The following is a 20,484-nucleotide window of genomic DNA, read 5'->3' as shown; positions in this document are numbered from 1 at the left end:
ACCCTTCACTCCTCTCTTATGAGAGACAGCAGTTACTGAGCTGGCGGCCTATGTACATACTCTGGTCAGTGTTTAAGAACCAAGGCGCCCAGGAGCACAGCGTAGACAAGTAGGGGTGCAGCTCGATGTTGCGAGCGGTCCAGTGACTGACATGGGAGGCCCCCTCCCGAAGTCCCTTCCCTCTCTCTCTTTTACCCCTCAGTGCAGTCTCTCACTTGTACAAACACAGTGCTTTTAATTAAAAAAAAAAAAAAAAAAAAAAAAAATTTTATTAAAATACTGTTATACCCAGTGGAATGCAGCAGCAATCCTGGTACAGGGTGGCATAACAAAACAGCCATGTTTACATTTTAAATATTCACGATAACTTAAACATACAGACACACATCATGGTCTTTGGCAGAAAATGTTCACAGCACAAAAAAATACTTTAAAAAGAAATACCAAATATTAATCCAAAATATATTAAGTTGTTTTTTTTTCTTTCACAATATTTTTTTGCCTTTTTCTCTCTCTTTTTCTTTTTGTTTTGTAAACAATGCACATGAACCAAATGCATTTTTCAGTTTTACAGAGGGGTGGGGTGGGGGGATTTTAAAAAAATATGCAATTGTCCAGCAAATGCGAATGTTTAAAAAGGAAACTTGAGGAACCATAGGAATAAAATAACACATACAAAAACCTAAAAACAGTAAAAGAAAAACAAAAACAAAGACTCAAGGAGAACTAAAAACAGCCGAGACAAACCACTAAAACCCACCAGTCACTCATGGGGCTGAGTTGGGAGACTCTTTAAGACCAGAAGTTAAAGTCACTGCTACTGGCAGGCTGCCCTCGGACACTTCACTCCAGTTCCCAAGCGCTGGCCCTGTTTCAGGGTGCTGCGCACTGGCGCTTGAGGAGCCAGCCTCAGGGCGCCATGCTGTGAGAGGGGCTCCATTCAGAGGACCATCTGAGTCATGTCTTACAGCTTATGGACTAGTTTTCACCAGCATAGCTCCCTCTCCCAGTGCCTCCAGGGGGAACAAAGACTCTGATGAGAACAAGGCCATCTCTCCAGTTTCCTTTCAGAGAACTGGTGCTGGGAAGCCCACCATGCAGATCTGTGGTGGCGGACTTCATCTAGCTCAGGGTTCATAACCAAACTGACAAGATGTCCCAGGGACAGGAGCTGTGGAGCCATTTCAAGAGGCTGGTGGTGGTGAGGTCCCTTGGGCATTTCAAACAGGGCTCAAGATGGGGAAAAAGCAGCCAGTATCCCGTGGATCAAGCAGTAACAAAATCCATGGACCAAGAACTTGAGAAGGGGAGATAGCTGGGAGGAACCGAGGCAGCAGGGCTGGGAGCATGGAATGAGGGGGTGAATCTGAAGCAGCCCACTTCAATCTTCTGTTTCACAAGAAAGGGACTTATGTACAAACTGCACGGCACATCCCAGTCCTCTCCACAGTGCGGGTGATGCTGTGGCCTCTGCAGGACTCACACGCTCAACAGGCCGCCAAGATTCAAGTCCGGGTGATCCCCAGGAGGCAGTGAGGAGCTGAGGAGCAGATGGAGTTGGGGGGACCACACTGAGCCAGGCCTATTAAACCAGTCCACCTGGAGTCCATGGGCAGCCATCCTTGGAAATCAGCCGCCAAATCAACACATCCCCTCCCTCCCTGCCCAAGTGCGCAGTGTGGGTGCACTACTCCCTTCTGAGCTTTCAACTGCTACCCTTGGCAGCAAGCCAGGTAAAGGCCCAGTCCTCATGCTGCATAGGCCCAGGAGGAGCATGGGGCTAAGGAACAGGGTCTTCTAGGGGGACGGGTGCTCACAGTTCCCCTCTCCCATGCAGCATCCTGATGGAATGGCCGTGTGGCAGAGGGCAGCAGGAAATGGTTCAGAGTCCCCACGGCACCACCTCCTTCAGATCAATATCTCCACCATGTCGGAAAAGTCCTGGACTCTGGATGTAGCAATAGAATCTGGAGAGATAAGAGGCCAGGCACAGGGCAACGAGGGTTACTAGACGGCCCTTTTAAATCTGGTAACATTTTAAAGATAGGCTCTGTCTTCACCAGCTTTTCCCACCTCTGCTGCCCAGGTCCTCATAACTTGCCCAACCAGTCCCCAGCTCTCCATCCAGACCACCAGCCTCCCTAGTGGAAGATGCAAATATTTATAACTAGGAACTGGTTGGAGGGCTTGGAGGGAGGGTGGAGAGCCCTGAGGGAGGGAGGCTGCCACATTCTTTTCATGCCTGTGGTTTTCTGAGCCGGTGAGGGATAGGGAACTACGCAAAGGTTAATGTGAAAGAGAGCAGACACATTCAATGGCATCTTCTTAAATTTCTCCTTCCGGGACTCTTAAAACAAAGTCTTCTAACTTGGGAGTGCCAAGCTCCACTATCTTAGTTGCTCAGATTGGCCATTAAAGATGTTTAAGGAAGACTTCTTAAGAGGAGATAAAGGGCTTCCCAGGTAGATCTGTTTGTAATTAGGGTTTCCAGTTCTCCTACTCCCATATTCATCAGCTCTCTCCCTGGTACTGAGGTAGGTCCCACATTCTGCTCACCCTCCCTGTGCAGGGCCCCCCGTGGAGTGTGGGCAATGAGTTGGGGTGGGATTCACACCCCAGGGTGCCCTCAGTCCCCCACAAAAGTTGGGGGAGACTTACCCAGTGAAGCTGTTCTCTGGCCACTGCTGCACCCCAAAAGGCTGTCAGGCTCCAGGCTGTCCGGGGGGCCATCAGTCTGGGTGCTCCCATCCCTGCTCCCATGTTTGGCGTGGGCAGCAAGGGGAGCCAAAGCCACAGGCTCCTCCAGCGGGGCCCTGTCTGCTAGGAAGGCAGGAGTTTCAGTTACTGCCCAGTCCACAGTATGTAGCCCCCATGAAGAATACCCTAATTTAACGACAGACACCTCCTGGGGATGCTAGTTGCTCTTGATTTGCAAGAACTTTGATTACACTCCTGTTTCCAAACAGGATTGGGTTCCAAAAGCTTGGAGTGGAAGAAGCTTTCTTAAAAGGTTGTAGATTAAATCTTAAAACAGTAAGGATTACTGGATTTCTGTGGCATCTGCTTAGGAGGAGAAGTGGAAGTGCTGGCCCAGAAGGTACCTCTGCAGGGGAAGCTTATTTTAACTTTGATAGTGAGTGGCTGGGACCAGGGTGGTGGAACTTCCAGAGACGGGGGCTAAAGCCTGCCTTGTCAACCAGTGGACAGCTGCAGGCTACAAGGTCACTCGAGCCAGAGTGTAAGCCGGCTCCCCTGGGTGAGGAGTTGGGATGCCCAGCTCCTCCAAGCTTCAGTTCTGGAAGGAAAGGCCTGAGAACAATCTAGGCTCTGCTGCCCACCCACCTCCTCTCACCTGCAGCCAGTTGGACAGAGGCATCCACCTGCCGCTCGCTGGAGGAGTGTCCTTGCCAGCCCTGGGTCCCCGCTGCTGCAGCCACGAAGATAGATGGCACTGACTTGGCAGGCCTCAGGGAGCCCGGGGTGACCTTGCCAGGGTCTTTCCTGGAGCGCTGCTGAAGGACCTTGATCACGGCATCCTTCTCCAGGATCTGAGCGTGGAGCACCTTTAACCTGAGGGGTGAGAGGCCATGTTTACATCTTCAGACCCACAGACCCTGTGGCCTCTGCCCTCTCCACCTCGTGAAGTTGGAGGGAAAGCCTTCCTTAAAGCCAGGCCGGGGTCTCCTAGCCTTGCAGCAGGGGCCAGGATGGGGCCTTCAGAAGTGCCATCAGAGCTCTGCAACGGGATGCTTTGAAAACTACCAGTGCATGAGAGGCTGGGCCGCTCCCACACTGGCAAACCCAGGGGTAGGTTCCGGGTTCATCTGATGACGGTAGTGGCACAAACCCTGTCCTGGAGGGCCATCCCCAGGGCTGTTGATCAAGGGAGCTAAGTCAATTGCTTGTGTTTTTGAGCCAGGAAGAAGTCAAATGGAAATCTTGTGGGGCCTCTGAGTTGTCTCTGGAGAGAAAATACCAGCTCCCCGCAGGCCAGGGGCCTAGGCCACATTCGTTCTGGGGTGGTACCTGGCATGTAGGGTAGGAAAGTCTAATTCTCTGATTTACATGGTGGGAGTGGGGGAGCAGGTAGAGGCCTGGAGCCTTGGGTATCATCCAAGAGTGGAGTCTCCTGGGCAAACCAACGACTCGGTTGGCACCTCTGAGAAAGAAGAGCCTGTAATGCCAGCTGGGCCAAAAGCAGGGGGTCAGCTCAGAAGTAGGAGGGATTGTTAGGCTGGGCGGAGTGAGGGGTGTTTATCATGGATTAAGGACCAGGCAAAGAAAAGAAATGAAGGCACTCAGTCATGTCCAACTCTGTGACCCCATGGACTGTAGCCTGCCAGGCTCCTCTGTCCATGGAATTCTCTAGGCCAGAATACTGGAGTGGGTTGCCATTTCCTTCTTTCTCCAGGGGATCTTCAAAACCCAGGGATTGAACCCCAGTCTCCTGCACTGCAGGCAGACTCTTAACCATCTGAGCCACCAGGGAAGACCTAAGGCCCAGGCAAGGGCTGGACAAATCCCACCCTACTCCCACCCCCTGCCCCAGGTACCCGGCCTGCAGTGTCCAACCTGCTTTCCATCTCCTGATGCCTGTGGCCGCCGGTGAGCAGGCCCTCATTGAAGCTGCTGCTGGGCGAGGGCTGGGGCGAGTGCCGGATGAGAGTGGTGTCACGCTGGGCGGCGGCCGTGGCGGCCGCATCCATAGCGAACTGCCTCATGGCACGTTCCTCCAAGTACTTCTGTTCCCACTTGGTCATGTCAGCTTCCAGCGCCAGCACTTGCTCCTCCTTCTCCCGCAACTGCTCCGACAGCCGCAGCGCACTGAGCTCCGGGGTTCCACCACTGCCACCGCCACCTCCCGGGGTGCCTGCCTGTCTCTGCAGAGAGAGGGGTACCGTGGTCAGGGGTGGAGGGTGGGGTGTGTTGGCTGCAGATCCTCACTGCCATGTGAGGAATCTCACTGAGGCCAGTGCTTGGTCAGCTGGCACCACGCACTCTGCATAGCCTGCTTCCAGCCGGAGACAAAGGGGAGCCACAAATCCTGTGGCCAAGGGTGCAGAGGAGATTGGGTTTGCTTTTGCATAGTGACCATATACATTGTCCTCCAAACTGGGGAAGGGGTGACTTAATGACACGGGACACCTGGTATAAACTAGGACAGACCCCGGCAATCCAGGAGCTCTGGTCACCCTACCTCTGTGGGAAGGGTGAGGCTAGGAGTGGAGACAGAACTCTATCTGGCCTGTAAACACGAGAGCTACTTACACAGACCAAAGTGAGGATAAAGGCCCAGGATCTGAGAAACTATCTTCCCCACCCCCGATCTCAGGGAGACATATAAGAGCTGGCTAGTCCCCTCCATCACAGCTCCTGAGAGACTTTCTCCAGAGACCAAGGGTGCCAATCCCGGCTGCTGTGGAGGATAGAGGCCCAAGGCTCGAGTCCCTGAGGTCGGCACATGGCCAACGGGCAAGACCTCTGCTGCGACTGATGGGCCAGGAGGGGACTTCCACAAGGTTGGGGACTTCCTAACTTTCTAAGAGGGCTTGGCCTGGATCTCAACAGGGGCTCCTGGGGTCTTCCCAGCTCACCTGCTGTGCACGAAGGGCCTTGAGTTCTTGCTCTAGGCGAGTCCGCAGACGTAGCTCCAGCTGCTCACGCTTCTCGCAGGCAGCCTGCAGCTGCCCCAGGGCCTGCTGTAGCCGCTCCACCTTCTCCACGTAGGCCTGCTTCTTCCGCAGCTCCTCCTCAGCTCTTGCCGCACGGCCCTGTGCATTGCTCAGGGCCTGCTCCAGCAGCTCGGCCCGCCGCCGCTGGTCCTCGATGGCTCCGCGCAGCAGTGCCATCTCCCGCTCTAGCTTCTCCTGCTCCTGCTGCTGCTCATAGCCTGCAGCGAGAGAGGGAGGGGCCCGGTCAGGGATGGCAGCTCCCTTGCTGCCCCACAGAGCACCCACCATGTGCCACACTCTATGCTGACTGCTGCTCAAGCTTGACTGCCTCTTCTCAGTAACACAGGAGTTAGGTACCCTTATTAGCCCCATTGTATGGTCCAGGAAACTGAAGTTCAGGTTAAGGCCTGAGCAAATGGGAATGGCAGACCAGGGCCCTTGCAGTGATGACTGGGCCACACCGCTCCCCTGCTGGGACATGGCCTTGCCAGGAGAGAGCCCGAGACACTGTCCACCTGCGCTGGGTGTCACCATCTCCAAAACACATTCACAACTTCCCTCCAGCCTCATAGTGATACTAGAGACTGGGCAGGCAGGAACCACGATGCCCATCTCCAGATGAGAAAACAGAGGCTCAGGTGGACTGTCACGTGGTCATCATCCAAGTGGAAGAAGCACTGTGTGCTGCCCCAGGAGTCAGGCATCTACACATCTTATTCCCCTGAAGCCTCCAATGACAGTCCGGGATCTGTGATCCCCGCCTTAAAGAGGAGGAAGCACAGGAGGTGAATGGTGCTACCAGGTGGGGATCAAAGTTAGCCTGCCTCTGAAGAACCAGGCTGCTTGGTTATTGCGTGAGGCCCTTGTACTCAGAGGCCTCAGAGCTTATTCTGTGAAACCAGGCACCCCCACCCCCACCCCCATCCTTAGTGTGCAGGCTGCCTGACTTGCTGGAAGGCAGAGGGGGACCGTCATGGGTCCTGCCTGATGGACTCAAAGGCACCATCTCTAGAGCAGCACTGTCAGAGCAGAGTGGAATTTTCTGCTGTAATGGACTTGCTCTACACTGTGCCAAGCAGGGCAGCAGCCACTAGGCACATGTGGCCAGTGAGCACTTGCAATGTGGCTAGTGCCAGGGAGGAGTCAAATTTTTCATTTTATTTCATTTTAATTAATTTTAATCTTTGGGCCACGTGTGGCTAAATACCCATCAGAGAGGACAGTATAGACTCTGGAACAGAAGAGAATTAAGGGCCCTGGGGCAGAGAAGGAGGCCCACCCAGGTCAGCTCTGGCTCACTCTGAATGTTTGAAGGCTGGGCCCAGGCCCACCTCATTCTTTGGGGTGAAGGGAAAAGTTAGTGAAACTCAGTAACACTGGGCCTCTCATCCTGAGCTGGCCTGACACCTGAATGGGGTGGAGAGGGCAGGCAGGAGTGCTGACTGGGACTTTGGACCCAGAGACAATGGCCCTGTCCTGGGAGGCTTCACAGAGATGGACACCTTATAGAGTTAGTCGGAGGCTGGCAGCTCATCCCAGTCTTAGATGGTCCCATCTTACAGCCTCAGAATCTGGGGTTCGGGTGAGAAGAAACTACCCAAGGGGGACTCGGCTGGGAGAACCAGGCCTCAGGACTCATGGCCAGATGCCCAGGGTGGGCAGGGCCCGACCAGAGCTGGGAGTCTGTACTGCCTGCCTAGTAGGAAAGTAGACAGCACTGTGATAGGGGCCACACTCTCCTACAAGCGCTGACTCTGGGAAAAAGGTGAGTTCAACCACAGACATTTTCCCTGAGGATTCTGGTTTCCTGAGGATTCTTGCTTCTGGATGTCAGGAGCAAGGAAGGGTAGTTTGGCTTTCCTCAGCCCTTGGGGAAGGTATCAAGGACCCAGCCTTTGGCTTCCAGAAGGTTCCTGCTGCTTTGCACACCTCTAACGCCCTGGTGGCTTCTCTGGTGGTTCGGACAGTAAAGAATCAACCTAAAATGCAGGAGACTCAAGTTTGATCCCTGGGTCAGGAAGGTGCCCTGGAGAAGGAATGGCACCCCACTCCATTATTCTTGCCTGTGAAATCCCATGGACAGAGGAGCCTGGCTGGCTACAGTCTATGGGATTGCAAATAGTGGTAAGCGACTGAGCAACTAACACTTTGACTTTGAAGGCCCTGGTAGAGCTCGGAGGCTTGACACCTTGGCCATCCCCAGCCACCAGGATAAAACTCTGGGGGGTGGGTGCCGCGGCCTCCAGGCTGGGGTGGGAGCAGATTCGGGAGACACAGAGTGGGGCCATGGGCTGGGGAGCAGTGGAGGGAGCAGGAAGCCTTCCATGGGGGAAGCGAGGCCCCACCAGCAAGTCCCAGTCCCTTTGTCCCACTGTCCCTCCTCCCGCCCCGTGGCGGGCGGGGCGCAGGCAGGAGTGCGGGGGGAGGGGGAGGCGCGCGCAGCGGAACAGCCCGGGCTCAGGAATGCCCGGCATCCAGGTCACCCGCCGCTACGAGATTAATGGCTCCAGCCCGGAGCCAAGAACAGCCTCACTCCCCAGGGAGCGGAAACGCCTCCAGGCTGGCCAGCCCCGGTCCCCTCCCTTGCCTGCTCCCAGGAACCCGCCGTGACTTCCTTTCTTTGGCAAAGCCTGGCCCCATTCTGCCCCTTTCCTGCAACCCATCCTCTCCGGACAATGATGAGACCCCCCCAGGGCTATCCCCACTCCCCAGCCCTTACCACCATCCCTTCCCTCCCAGAGACCTCAGTCATCTTCTGCTGCCTCCTGCCCATCCTCAACCCTCAGCCCTTCACCATTGGGGGCCACCCTGTCCAGGCCTGAGCCCTGCTTGAAGGAGGTAGGTGCTGCTAGCCAGAGCTCAGTCTTCAAGCTGCTTCTCTGCTTTCAGACACCCCCAACCATCTAGCTTAGGCTCAGTAAGCTTTTGGAGGGGTTCCTCCTTCCTAGAAGGCACCCTTGCCCAGACACCAGCTGCCCCAGTGCACGCCTTTGCAAACACTCAAACATCACTATAGCAGGCAGTAAGCGCATACAGGAGCTCATCAATAACCGCCTCTCTGATGGCTACAGCTTCTTCCTACTGTTGAGTTGGTGGCTTCCTTTGTCCCCCCTTCCTTCAAACTGCTTCCACCTCCACTGGAGCTATCCTGCTGCTGCTTCACCTACCACCCCACAAAACCTCTCTCTCAGGGTGCTGAGGAACCCCGCCCCCCACCGCCATCACTGTCCTCCAGGGCCAGGCCATGCTTGTTCCCTGGAATCCATGGTGGGAAGACCCTGCTCCTTCCTCAAGCTCCCCACCTCTCTTGACCTCGTCCTGGCACCTTCCTGACCTGTTCCTGCTCTGCTGCACACCTGCCAGGGGCTCGGCACGGCTGTGCTAGGGAACAAATGAGTGAGTGCATGGGCCAGTCAACAATGAACTCATCCGCTCTTCAAGAAGCCTTTGACTATCCTTTTTAGGGGATCCTCCTGACCTCCTTTAGGCTGCCCTGTTCGTGAAGCTCCATTTTCGGCTGGTGCCAACACTTGTTATGGGCCAGCCTCACCGTGCTCCCCAGCTTTCCACATGTCCACCCTCCGGGAGACTCAGACTCTACCTTCTCTCTCATCCCACCTGTTTACAGAGTGCTCGGCTCTCCTCAACTGCTTCTAAAGGACACCAAACTGACGGTCAGCACACCTCCCCAGCTGCCCCTCTACCCACTGATCTTCCCAGTACACAGGGAACCAGATCCTGCTCCCCTTGGGAAGCCGCCCCTCCCCTGAGTCCAGTCCAGGGATGGGTGCATAGTGGGCATTCAGTAAACCCACACTCCAAGCCCTGCTTTGGCAGAAGAGGAGCTGTCCTGGTTCCACCAGCCACACCTCTGCTTGGGCTCCTGAGTGGGCCCTCTACTTACTCTGAGCCAGCAGCTTGGCCACCATGTCCTGACTGCCTGCCTGGGCCTCCTGCGTCTTGCTTGCCAGGCGGCGGTTTGCAGATTCTAATCTTTCTGTTTCAAATGAAGAAAAGACGTTTTAAGGAAAAAGGTTTGAGTACAGGTGAAGCTGCCTGCCAAGGTGCACCTCCCACCCGCCGCCCCCCCCCCCCCACCCCCCCGACCAGGGAACTATCTGTCAGGCTGCATTCTCCAAGCTAGGGGTGGGCTCATAGGGAAGCCCCGGGTCACCCTGGGCCACATGGGTGAGAGCTCCAGGAGGGGCTCCAAGGTCTAGAACACAGAGACAAGCATCTCTCTATCAAGGTGGCCCCCAAGGAGTCTCAGCCTAGTCCCCTTTGAATTGATTTGTACTGTTTTTGCAGAGGCAAGAGATTCTGAATGATGTCCTAGAACAGTGGAATCAAGCTGTCCATAGGTGGTCCCTGCCCCTCCACCTGCGTGAGCAGTCCTCACCTCTAAGATCCCGGTTGAAGTCCTGCAGCCGCCTCATCTCACTGTCCATCTTGTTCCTCATGGTCTTCTCTAGGGCCTCTCTCTTGGAAGAGGCCCTTGTTAGGCTCTCGTGGGCCTCGGAGAGCCTCTGGATTTCGCTCTCCAGCTGCAAGAGGCAGAGAGCAGAGCTGAAGAAAAGGAAGAGCTCCCAGGGTGGCAATGGCATCAAGGTCCCCTCCTTAGGCCAGGGCTGATCGCTGACTCTCCATCAGAAAGGGTGAGAGAGAAGATACAAAGCCACAGCAGAAAACCCACCTAGCCTGAGTGGGACAGGCTGCAGCCTGTAGCCTCCAGAGAGGGACCAAACTGCTGGAACAGGCAACCCAGGGTCCCTTCAACTGTCCCAAGGTCCTGAGTGAACACAAGGCCACGTTCTCTGGAAGGGGCTGTCTCCAGGGTGACCGAGGGCAGCTTCCTGGTGCCTAGTGTCCAGAAAGAAGCATTTTCCTTTTGTTTGGCTTCTAGTGAGAAATTTGAGCACAATGGACCAGGATCAGGCACTGAGGCTCCAACCGTGGTCTGGGGGGTGGACCTATCTTGGAGACCACGGGACAGTCACAGAAAGCCTAAGGCTACCTGCTAAGGCTGAGTGCACAGCTGGTGCCCCTTCACTAAGAAGGGAGCACCAGATCCAGCCTGAGCTGCCTGGAGTATGTGCCTCTCCAGCCATCCCCCCACAGGGCCAGCCTGGCCCCGGATGCCCCACCCACTTGGCAGCTGGCAGGTTCCGCACGTGCTCCTAGCTGGCCCTTGATTCCAATAAGTCGCTAGTTTTTTGCCAAGAGGAGGGGCTTTCCCTGTGACCAGGGCTGGCCTGGAACAGACTTGCTGTTGTGTGGGGGATACAAAGGGCTCTCTGTGGGAGGTGTCCACGGGAGGGGGCGTGTGCAGGGAAAGGGTGCGACCATGAGGGAGTTGGTGAATGGGCTCTTTCTAACCACCACTGGGCAGCAACTGCTCGTGCTCTGGGCCTGCTCTGCCGGCTGCTCCCCAGCTGTCTGGAGTCAGCCAGGGAGGGGTGTAGGAGGGATGAGGGGGGCCCCGAGGGGCAGCTGAGAAGCCCAGCCAGATCAGCTTTCACACTCCTCTGACTCCCTTCTGACAGCCCCCTCCCTGGTCAGCCCTGTTGGGGTTCCCTTCTTGCTCCCCCTGCTTCTCTGAGGCCTCAGCAGGGCCTACCTTCTCGATGCGGCCAGCCTTCTCCGCCGTGCTCTCCAGCTCCCTCTGCAATCTCTCATTGTCCCTCTGCAGCCTGGCGTTCTCCCTTAGCACAGTCTCCATCTGAGCCAGGTGGGTGCTGCCCGAGGTGGCCAAAGAGGCCTGGGTGCTTGCCGGGCCCTCCACCCCAGGAGGGCTGAGGGTGGCCAGGTGTGGGGGCGGGTGGCGCTCCTGAGGCTGCTGCAAGTATTGGTACTGCTGCTGCTGCTGCGGGAGGAACACAGGGGGCATCTGGGCCTGCAGGATCCTGGGGAACAGAAGAGATGGTCCTCAGAGCCCACGGAGCCAAGGAGAATTGCCCCAGCCCTCCGGGGCAGACAGCTTTCCTGCAGCATTAGGCAGTAACCTCTGGGGAAGGCCTTTCCACATGGTGTTCCTAAGACCCTCAAGGGCCAGGGAAGCAGGGCTGCAGGGCATTACCATCAGCACACTTATTTCATGCCCAGCCTCCTGTGGCCCATGCCTTGGGGATCAGCCTGAATAGTCCCAGCCATAGGCAGCTCTTTTTGAATCTGGAGGTCACACTCATCATGACTGAAACTCACAACCTTCCAGGCCCCCTACCCTGTGTCTGTTCCCACTGCTGGTGTCAGGCCCTCCGTGCACACCTGCCCACGCAGCACACTCGCTTCTTCTCCCTCTTATTTTGAGTCCCGTCACCCCTTGAAGAAACATTTTTAGAAGACTATGGCTAAGGTTAGAGTGGTGAGACAGATGTCAGGCTGAGTCTGGGCTCCAGAGTCTGACAGATCAGGCATTCAAATTCTGGCTCCAGTGTTTGAGTCCATGGTGCATGGGACCATGCTCAGTCAGGAGGGTAAGAGTCTCTAGCCTCAGGCAGGTTGTCAGGGCCACATCTGCCTGGCAGATTGCTGGGCCTGCAGTGGGCATCTCCACAGTGACAGCCCACCCTCTGTCTCTTCTAGTGGAGACCACAGCCTACTCTCTGCTCAAAGAGTAAATGTGACCCAAAGAGTGCATTATCCAGGGTGAAGGGGCCACCTGTGAACTATTACAATAGCCTGAGGTTAGGGACAGTGCTCTCCTGGCTTCTGGTACTGGGGTCCCATGTCATGGTCTTCACCCTCAAGGTCCCACGTCAAGGGAAGGAGCATGTGGGGTCACACAGCTTTTCTGGGGCCCTGTGGCTCCAGATGTAAGAGAACTAGACTGCCTCAGTTTCACCAGGAGCTTTCCCAAGTCCCAGAAGCTGCAGACGAATCCATCGCCTCAGAACCCATGCCTACCCTTCCCCTCATCCCTCCCCTTCATCCTTCCCCCTCCAGACTCCAGCTCCCCTGCTTGTCTTAGACCCAAGGCTAAGTCCCGCCCAGCAAACAATCTTCACCAGATTAGCTGAAGGAGAAGCTGGCAGATGTATTTCTTTTCCTGCCCAAGGTAGAGCTTCCAGTGAGAGCTGAGAGGGTACCCCACTGGAATATGCAAACTCTCCCTGTGCTGCTAAGCGTGGCACCTCGGGGTGGCTCCCTCCAACTCGCTCCCCTGCTCCGGGCCAGGCAGACACAAATGGCATTCTTTGGGGATGACTGGGCTCTCAGAAAGAATAGAGCCTCCTTTCCTTCACACTTGCTCCCCCCCAACACACACACACTTTTTTTGTTCTCCTGCAAACAGTCGACTTCCTTTCCACGACATTATCTTTTCCTGACAGGGCTCAATAAGCATGGTCCAAAGAAGAAACCACGACTCAGCTTCTGAAACTCTTCCAGGACCAAGCCCTGAGAAGGGAGGTAAGGCAGGGGGGCCTTGAGGCTGGCAAAACCCCACAGGCTCAGTCCTCTGGCGCCTCCATTCCAGAGTCATCACGTCACTCATTTCTCGAGAGCAGAGAAAGGCATCTTTCCCGGGCAAGGTTGCACGGTGGCAAAGCAGGTGACTAAATGAGGACTCAGCAGGCACAAAGAAAACCAGACTTGAACCTTGGGGCACCAGAGGAAGCCGGTCTGTGAACCTTCAGGCCCCTCCACTGGGGTTTCCTGGACCCCTGTGTGTGGGGTGGGGGACGGGAGGGAATTAAGGGCGTGTGAAAAGGGCGAGTGCCAGCTTCTCAGGAGAAGGTCCTGGGCCAAACGAGAGCCTCGTTTCTAGGAACCTTATTTCTGAAAACTCTCTGGGCTTCCTGCCCCTCCTGGGCATCCCTGCTTCCATTCATGCCCCTAGAATCCATTCTCTACAAGCAACAGAGGAACCTTTTTGAAAAGGGACGCCAAATCACATCCTCTAAAGGCTTCCCTTCAGTCTCAGAATTAAAAGCTGAGTTTCCCACTCCCGCAGCTACTCTGGAGCCTCCACATAAAGGGGCTCACCTGGAACAAGAACCTTCTCCCAGGCTCCTGCCCAACGGACCACACAGAAGAACATGAATGGAAATGAATGGCAGTGCCAGGGCAGCTCCTGCCCCTGGGTAGCAAAGGAGAGATCTCTATGGAGGCCATCTGGTCCTTTCCTCCTTGCCTCCACTTAGGAATGCCTCCCCAAAATCAAGGACAGCAAAGAAGAAAAGACTTCTTCTGTTTTTAGAAGCCTCCAGAGGAGGTCCCACCTTCTTCCCACTTAACTTGGGAAAGATTCCCAATTCTAGTCCTTGCAAGTTCTTTCTGAAATCTAACCTTTAGCCCCCTGCTCTAATTGACAGCCTCTGAGAACCCTGGTTACTTGAAGGCTACAGCCAATTAGGCAATGGTGTCTGTCTCCAAATTAAAGCAAGGGATGCTGCTAAGTTCTTATGTGACCCTGGCTAAATCCCTCTTTCCTTCCTGCATTAGCTCCCATCTTGGGAGGGAGAGGGTATCATCGGCCTTCCTCTGGAGCTCACAAGCCTCCTGGAGGCTCTTCACCCTGGGAAAACTACACTGGAAGGAAGCCAAGAGCCTGAAGACCAAGGTGGGCAGTTACCTGACTTCCGCATGCTGGAAGTGTGGACTGCCACGGGCACGGTACCGCGGGTCAGTGACGGCAGAGGTGGTCTCGTGAGCTAGCATGACGTGTGGGTACTGAGGTGGAGGTCCTCGCAGCTCCGGGCCCTCGGCAGTGGGGGCGCCTCTGGCTGGGGGGCCCTGCTGGTTGCGGGCCAGCTGGGGGAAGCTGTGAGAGGCACTCATGTGGCTGGGGGTGCGGGCCCCGTTCCTCTCCAGGGACAGCTGCAGGAGTCGCTCACTCAGGGAGCGCACATGCCCGTGCCTCAGCTCGCGCAGGGCCTCATCCTGCCTCCGGCTGCCTCCCGGGGGCCCGCGGGGATCCCGGTCCCCCACGTGTGGCCAGGGCCCCGCCTGCTGGGAGGCGTAGTACTGTGAGTGGGCTTTGGCCTCCTCATAGGTGGGCAGCTCCTCGCCCTTGCCAGGCTGCGGGCACAGGCGGTAGAGGCCGTTCTCTGCCAGGTGGGTCTCGGTGCCCTGGTGCTCCTGGCCCTGGGGTTCCTGCCTCGTGGCCTGCTGCAGCACCTGACTGTCCTCTGGTGCCATGATCTCCATGGGGGCCTGGGGGCTTCCTGTGCCCCCAGCCCCGGCCCCACCGCGCAGGGCCTGTTGCTGGATGGCCAGCAGTGTGCGGGTCTCAGTCAGGTTGCCATAGCGCAGCTGTTCCTGGATGAGGCGGTGCAGGACCGTACCTGAGGAGTCTTCCAGCGTCCTCATGCTCCCTGGGCTTGCACACACCCACCTGGACAAAGGCCAGTGGCACCTGGCCCCAGAGCACCTAAGGAGAGAAAGAAGAGCACTCAGTGGGAGCACATGGGAAAGATGGGGACTTTCCATTGCTGTCTGGTTAAGGGAAAGGCGATGGAGGGGCACACATGCCCGTCAGACTGCCAATGCAGCCACCTACTGATTAAGGCAAGTCACCTAACTTCTGAGCCTCAGTTTCTCCATCAGAAATACGGAAATAATGCTAGCTTCATGGAGCTGAGAATTAAGAGGCAATGGCTATTGAGCTCCCAGTGAGCTGTAAATTCTTGGCAAAGGACTGCCATTATAATCACATTCATGGAGACTTACTGTGCTCAGAGATAGATACCAGGAACCTAGATACCAGGAACCTCAGGCTCCCTGTAGTCAGATTCCCATCAGAGAGCCTGATGAGAAAGTCCAGGGCAGGCCTAGTTCAGCTTTAAACACTAAGCTCTTGTGTCTCCTGCATTAGCAGGCAGATATTTTACCACTGCGCCACCTCTACTTTATCACAGGTGATAAAGCATGAGTCCTGCCCAGTTGAGGTGGTAAAGAATCTGTCTGCTAATGCAGGAGACACAAGAGACGTGGGATAGATCCCTGAGTTAGGAAGATTCCCTGGAGTAGGAAATGGCAACCCACTCCAGTATTCTTGCCTGAAAAATCCCAGGGACAGAGGAGCCTGGTGGGCTACAATCCACAAGGTTGCAAAGAATTGGACACAACTGAGCATGCATGCATGCACGCACCAGCCTGGTAGAAGTCCTAGGCAAACAGCCCCCACAGCATGAAGCATGCCCGAGCCATGGCCTTGGCACAGCTAACTCACAACCCTTTACCCTGCTGAGCCCTCTCTGTCATGGGATGACCTTGGCAGTCACTCTGCAAGGTGAACAGGAAGGAGAAAATGCATCTGGATTGGTGAATAAGGGATGAGAGATGAGACAGACTACACTAAGAGTGGTTTTGCAAAAGGAGGGGAAAAGGTGCCACCCATCAAGGTTTGTGAGCCAGGCACAGAGTCTGCGCACTGACAGTAAGCGCACACGTGCTCCAGGAGAAAGAAAGGGTGGCACGATGTTTGTCCCTGATTTTATGATCACCACCCCAGCCACACACACACTTGCTCCTTGGAAGTGCCTGATGGTCCTCTAGGTACGAGGGGATGGGCACTCAGCATCTTGACATGGGTAAGACTGCTTGAGTTGACTGAAGGAGTGCGGGAGCTGCAGGCACCTGGGGCTGGTGACTCTGCCTAAGCTGCAGGGAGATTGTCTCCTGAGGAAGGTGTTCCCTTCTGAGCCTGCGCTCCCAGTGGCTCATGGCCTGGAAGGCTGCCCGCCTCACCTGGCTTCCTTTCCACAGCCTTCTCCAACACAAACTTCCAAACTGGGATTCAGGGAAGACCAAACAAAACCCACACCTCCACAGGTCCTGTGTATATAGGAGGACAGTGGGAGGATTGTGGCCCCTCCTCTGCCACAGAGCTAGCCCCAATGCCCGGCTCCAGTTAGGGCTTGGCTGGCTGGCAGAGCAGCCATTCCCAACCCACTCCCTCCTCCCAGCTGCCCAGAACTGGGGAGAGGGAGATGGGTCTGGAGGACATCTCGGTGTTCAGACTTCCTGGGACCCCATCATCCCTCCCCAGCCCACCCCCACATACACATACACAGGGGGCACACACATACACGGGGCGCACGCGCGCGCGCGCGCGCACACACACACACACATACAGAAGATGCAAGACTCTAGAGTTACCCGAGGCAAAACAAACAGGAATCAGTTGGCCCTAGCGTTTCATCCACGGGGCATTTCCTAAGTTAAACACTGTCTGGGCTGACTCCAGCCGAGAAGGACCGGGGAATGCAGTTTTCCGGACAGATTCCAGCCCTCCTCCTCCCTCAACAGTGTGCCTGGGAGCAGGGAACACTTCCCGCGCCTTTCATTCCTCGTTTGTCTCAGTCAAATCTCTCAGATGCACACAGCTAAGCGGTCACTAAAATCCGCGCCCCCCACCCGGATCGTGCACCCCTGCTGCGCTAGCGCGCGGGGCTCTCTGAAACACCCGCTTCGAAGCAACCACACAACTCCGGCCTTTACCTTGGCTCACTCTGGCCCAAGGAACCAAAGCGAGGGTCTTTAAGTCAGATCGCACCCCAGCCAGGGATCCCGCCCTACCCGGACTCCTGGCTGGCCACGAGCACCCTGCGGCCGCCGCAGCGCCTGGAGCGGACGACGGTAACCGTGGTCCGGAGAGGTCTTTAAGCGTCGTGGATCCGCCTCCCCCCTCCCTCCCGAGCCCTCTTTGTTTTCCAAATGCCCCAGCGCTGACGTCACCGGGCTGGACGGCAGGCTGCATTCTTTCTAAGTGAGAGCCAGACCGTGGCTCCGGAGAGGATTTTCCAAGGAAGACAAAGAGGAATTCTTGGGCTAGTCAGGGAGGAAAGACACCTGTAACCCGCCCCCCACCCCCAAACACACACTGAACCAAATTAGCCCCCAGGCCCTGCAACTTGAGCTCCAAGCGGCGCCTCCTTCTCAGATCCGCGCTCCCAGACACCCACTCCTATCTGCCCAAGGGCTGTCCCCTCCTTCAGCCCCAGCGGACCCGCGCCGCCTGCGAGAGCTTCCAGGGGACCTGCAAGGCGCCCCCGGACGGAGCTGTCCTCGCCCCGCCGGTTGCGGGCAAAGGCGCACCGCTCCTGGAGGACTCAAGGTCCGCTCTGCTTCTGCTCCGTCTTCCGGAAAAGGCCGGGCTGGAGCGCGTCTCTGCGGCCCCGCGCGCTCCCCGAAGCGCCAAGAGGCCTTTCTTACCGCTGCGGCCCGCGAGTGCTCCGAGCGATCAAACCCGACGGCCCGGCCCGGCCCGGCTCAGCTCAGCGGCTGTGGTGTGCTCTCGGCTGAGGCGCCGACGTTCTGGCGGCTCAGCCCCAGCGCGCAGCCCCAGGGTCGGCCCGCGCCGGAGGCGGCTGCTATGCCAGGAATGTGAGAGTTTCAGGTTCCCCCTCGGGATCAAAGCGAACCACAAATAACCTCGTAGCGCGCCGCCCTCCTCCGCTCTCCGCCTCCTCCCGCTCCCTCCTCCCCACCCCCGCCTTCCTCCGGGAAGGCGGCGCTGTGGACCTGGCTGCCCCGGCCTCCTGGACTCTCTGCGCCCCTCCTCGGCCAGCGACCCCCACTCTCCTTAGAAGCTGCTGGAATCCATCTAGGCCCCTTACCGCCCTCAGCCCCGTACCCGGCCTTCCTCTCACTCCTCCAGCTCCATCGGCTGGTTGACACCGAGAATATACGTGGCATGCCCTCGAGAGAGACCCTGGGTGTTGCTGCTGGACGTGGTTGGGGGTGAGAGCGGCTGTGTGTGTGTTGTACAGTGAGGGAACACTGGAAAGATGTCCATATCTGCCCAATCCAGACCGTGCCCCAAGCGAAGAGACGACTCTTGCTTCCAGCCGGGAGCCTCGCTGGTTGTCGCCGGCGGCAACCTTTGAATTGCACTTTTATTGTTTACAAACACCTTCGCCAGCCCTTTTCGGAACTGTCTCCACAGGAAGTGTGAATCTGGGATGGAAAAATCTTCCGGCTAATTTGACCCACTTTACCAGCTGAATCACCCGCCGCCAGGCGATCTGTCCAGCTCTTCCCAAAGAAGGTAGTAAGGGGCACCCCTTTACGGAGAGGGCAGGGTGTGCCAGCACCCGCTTACCGCCTGGTCATTCCGCCAGCCCTTCCAGTCATCCTCCCAGGGGTTTTTCTTTTTTTTAATCATCCCTGTCTTATAAATGAGGAAACCAAGGCTCAGAGAGATTAATTAGCTTGCCAAGGGTCACACAGAGAGGAAGTGATGAAGCCAGGTAACCAGTGGGCTGCTCGGCTTCTCATTCCCAAAACTTTTCCGTGGCCACTAGAATCCAGGTTACTTTGGTGGACAGGGCAGACTCTGGGAGCTCTCCTCTCTCCATCTGCTCTTTCTCTTTTTTGATTTCTTCATTTCCCTCCACAGCCCTGTCAGCCAGGGGCCCTCTCTTAGGTCCACTGTTGTTGCTCTTGCTCTTCCTCTTCTGGTTGGAATTCTGTCCTCTGACCCTTCCTCCCCAGCCTTTGGCACTAGGCTGGTTCATCTGCACCGGTGGAAATCCCTTCTTCAGAAAGCCTGCTCTGCCAGACCCTCCCCACCTGCAGGCACTTCCCCAGCTCTGTGTGCCATTCCTGGGCCCTTACCACACTGGGTCTCTCAACACCTCTATGTGTAAAGCCCAGGCCCCTGTCCACCCTGAGAATCAGGGCTGACTTTCACCCCCAGCCAGGTCCTCTCTACGTCCCCTCACTGTGGAGTTTGCAATTGCCAGATCCACTGGAAGGGATTGGGACAAGAAAACTTGATAAGTTCAAAGAGCTATTTGCTAGCCAGGGACATTGTTAATTTTTAATAAAACTCTCCCCCAAAATGTGTGTGTGTGTGTGTAATTTACTTGGAAGCCAAATATTGTATCTCAAACACAAGAGTACCTTGTTTTAGTGTGCTATGCTTTATTGCACTTCACAGATTCTGCATTTTTCACAAACTGAAGGTTTGTGGTAACTTTTCATTGTACCATTTTTTTCCAGCAGCATTTGCTCACATTGTGTCTGTGGGTAATTCCAGCAATAGTTCAACTTTTATTATGTTTGTTATGGTAATGTGTGATTTTTGGTATTGCTATTGCAAAAAGATTATGACTTGCTGAAGGCTCAAATGATGAGCAATAGAGTGTTCTTTAATTAAGGTTTGTACATTGTTCAGTCCAGTTCGGTTCAACTGCTCAGTCATGTCCGACTGTTTGCGACCTCATGGGCTGCAGCACGCCTGTCTTCCCTGTTTATCACCAACTCCCGGAGCTTGCTCAAACTCACGTCCATCGAGTTGGTGATGCCATCCAACCATCTTTTCCTTTGTCGTCCCCTTCTCCAACTGCCTTCTCAATCTTTCCCAGCATCAGGGTCTTTTCCAACAACTCAGTTCTTCGCATCAGGTGGCCAAAGTATTGGAGTTTCAGCTTCAGCATCAGTCCTTCCAATGAATATTCAGGACTGATTTCCTTTAGGATGAACTGGTTGGATCTCCTTGCTGTCCAAAGGATTCTCAAGAGTCTTCTCCAACACCACAGTTCAAAAGCATCAACTCTTCGGTGCTCAGCTTTCTTTATAGTCCAACTCTCACATCCATACATGACTACTAGAAAAACTATAGCTTTGACTAGACGGACCTTTGTTGGCAAAGTAATATCTCTGCTTTTTAATATGCTATCTAGGTTTGTCATAACTTTTCTTCCAAGGAGCAAGCGTCTTTAAATCATGGCTGCAGACACCATCTGCAGTGATTTTGGAGCCCAAGAAAATAAAGTCTCTCACTGTTTCCATTGTTTCCTCATCAATTTGCCATGAAGTGATGGGACTGGATGCCATGATCTTAATTTTTTGAATGTTGAGTTTT

At 55.6% G+C, this 20,484-nt stretch overlaps 1 protein-coding gene across 4 annotated transcripts; it reads right to left on the bottom strand.

The window, feature by feature from the left end:
- Positions 1 to 215: 215 nt before the first annotated feature.
- On the bottom strand, positions 216 to 17,981 carry AMOTL2 (angiomotin like 2). 4 transcript variants are annotated; one of them, XM_006058585.4, is made up of 10 exons: positions 17,829 to 17,981; positions 14,245 to 15,042; positions 11,290 to 11,575; positions 10,072 to 10,216; positions 9,577 to 9,669; positions 5,595 to 5,890; positions 4,573 to 4,880; positions 3,353 to 3,570; positions 2,659 to 2,820; positions 216 to 1,967 (listed from the first exon to the last, which is right to left on the bottom strand). In XM_006058585.4, the coding sequence occupies exons 2-10, from the start codon at positions 14,979 to 14,981 to the stop codon at positions 1,909 to 1,911; spliced, it is 2,304 nt and encodes a 767-aa protein (XP_006058647.2). In that variant the 5' UTR covers positions 14,982 to 15,042; positions 17,829 to 17,981; the 3' UTR covers positions 216 to 1,908. The 4 variants fall into 4 exon arrangements, with proteins under 4 accessions (XP_006058647.2, XP_025147303.2, XP_006058648.2 ...); XM_025291518.3 differs by having other exon boundaries at positions 2,659 to 2,817; XM_006058586.4 differs by lacking the exon at positions 17,829 to 17,981 and adding an exon at positions 17,115 to 17,262.
- Positions 17,982 to 20,484: the final 2,503 nt, after the last annotated feature.

The sequence above is a fragment of the Bubalus bubalis genome, chromosome 1 (genome assembly GCF_019923935.1).
Source record: "Bubalus bubalis isolate 160015118507 breed Murrah chromosome 1, NDDB_SH_1, whole genome shotgun sequence".
Taxonomy (NCBI): Eukaryota; Metazoa; Chordata; class Mammalia; order Artiodactyla; family Bovidae; genus Bubalus; species Bubalus bubalis.
This window is presented reverse-complemented; position numbering and strand designations above follow the sequence as displayed.

Coding starts and splice junctions, on each gene's coding strand:
- AMOTL2 (XM_006058585.4), bottom strand. CDS start 14,981: ATGAGGACGCTGGAAGACTCCTCAGGTACGGTCCTGCACCGCCTCATC. Junction 10,217..11,289: donor AGGCTGGCCGCATCGAGAAG/GTAGGCCCTGCT, acceptor TGCCTCTTGCAG/CTGGAGAGCGAAATCCAGAG. Junction 3,571..4,572: donor CATCAGGAGATGGAAAGCAG/GTTGGACACTGC, acceptor CTCACCCCTCAG/GTTAAAGGTGCTCCACGCTC.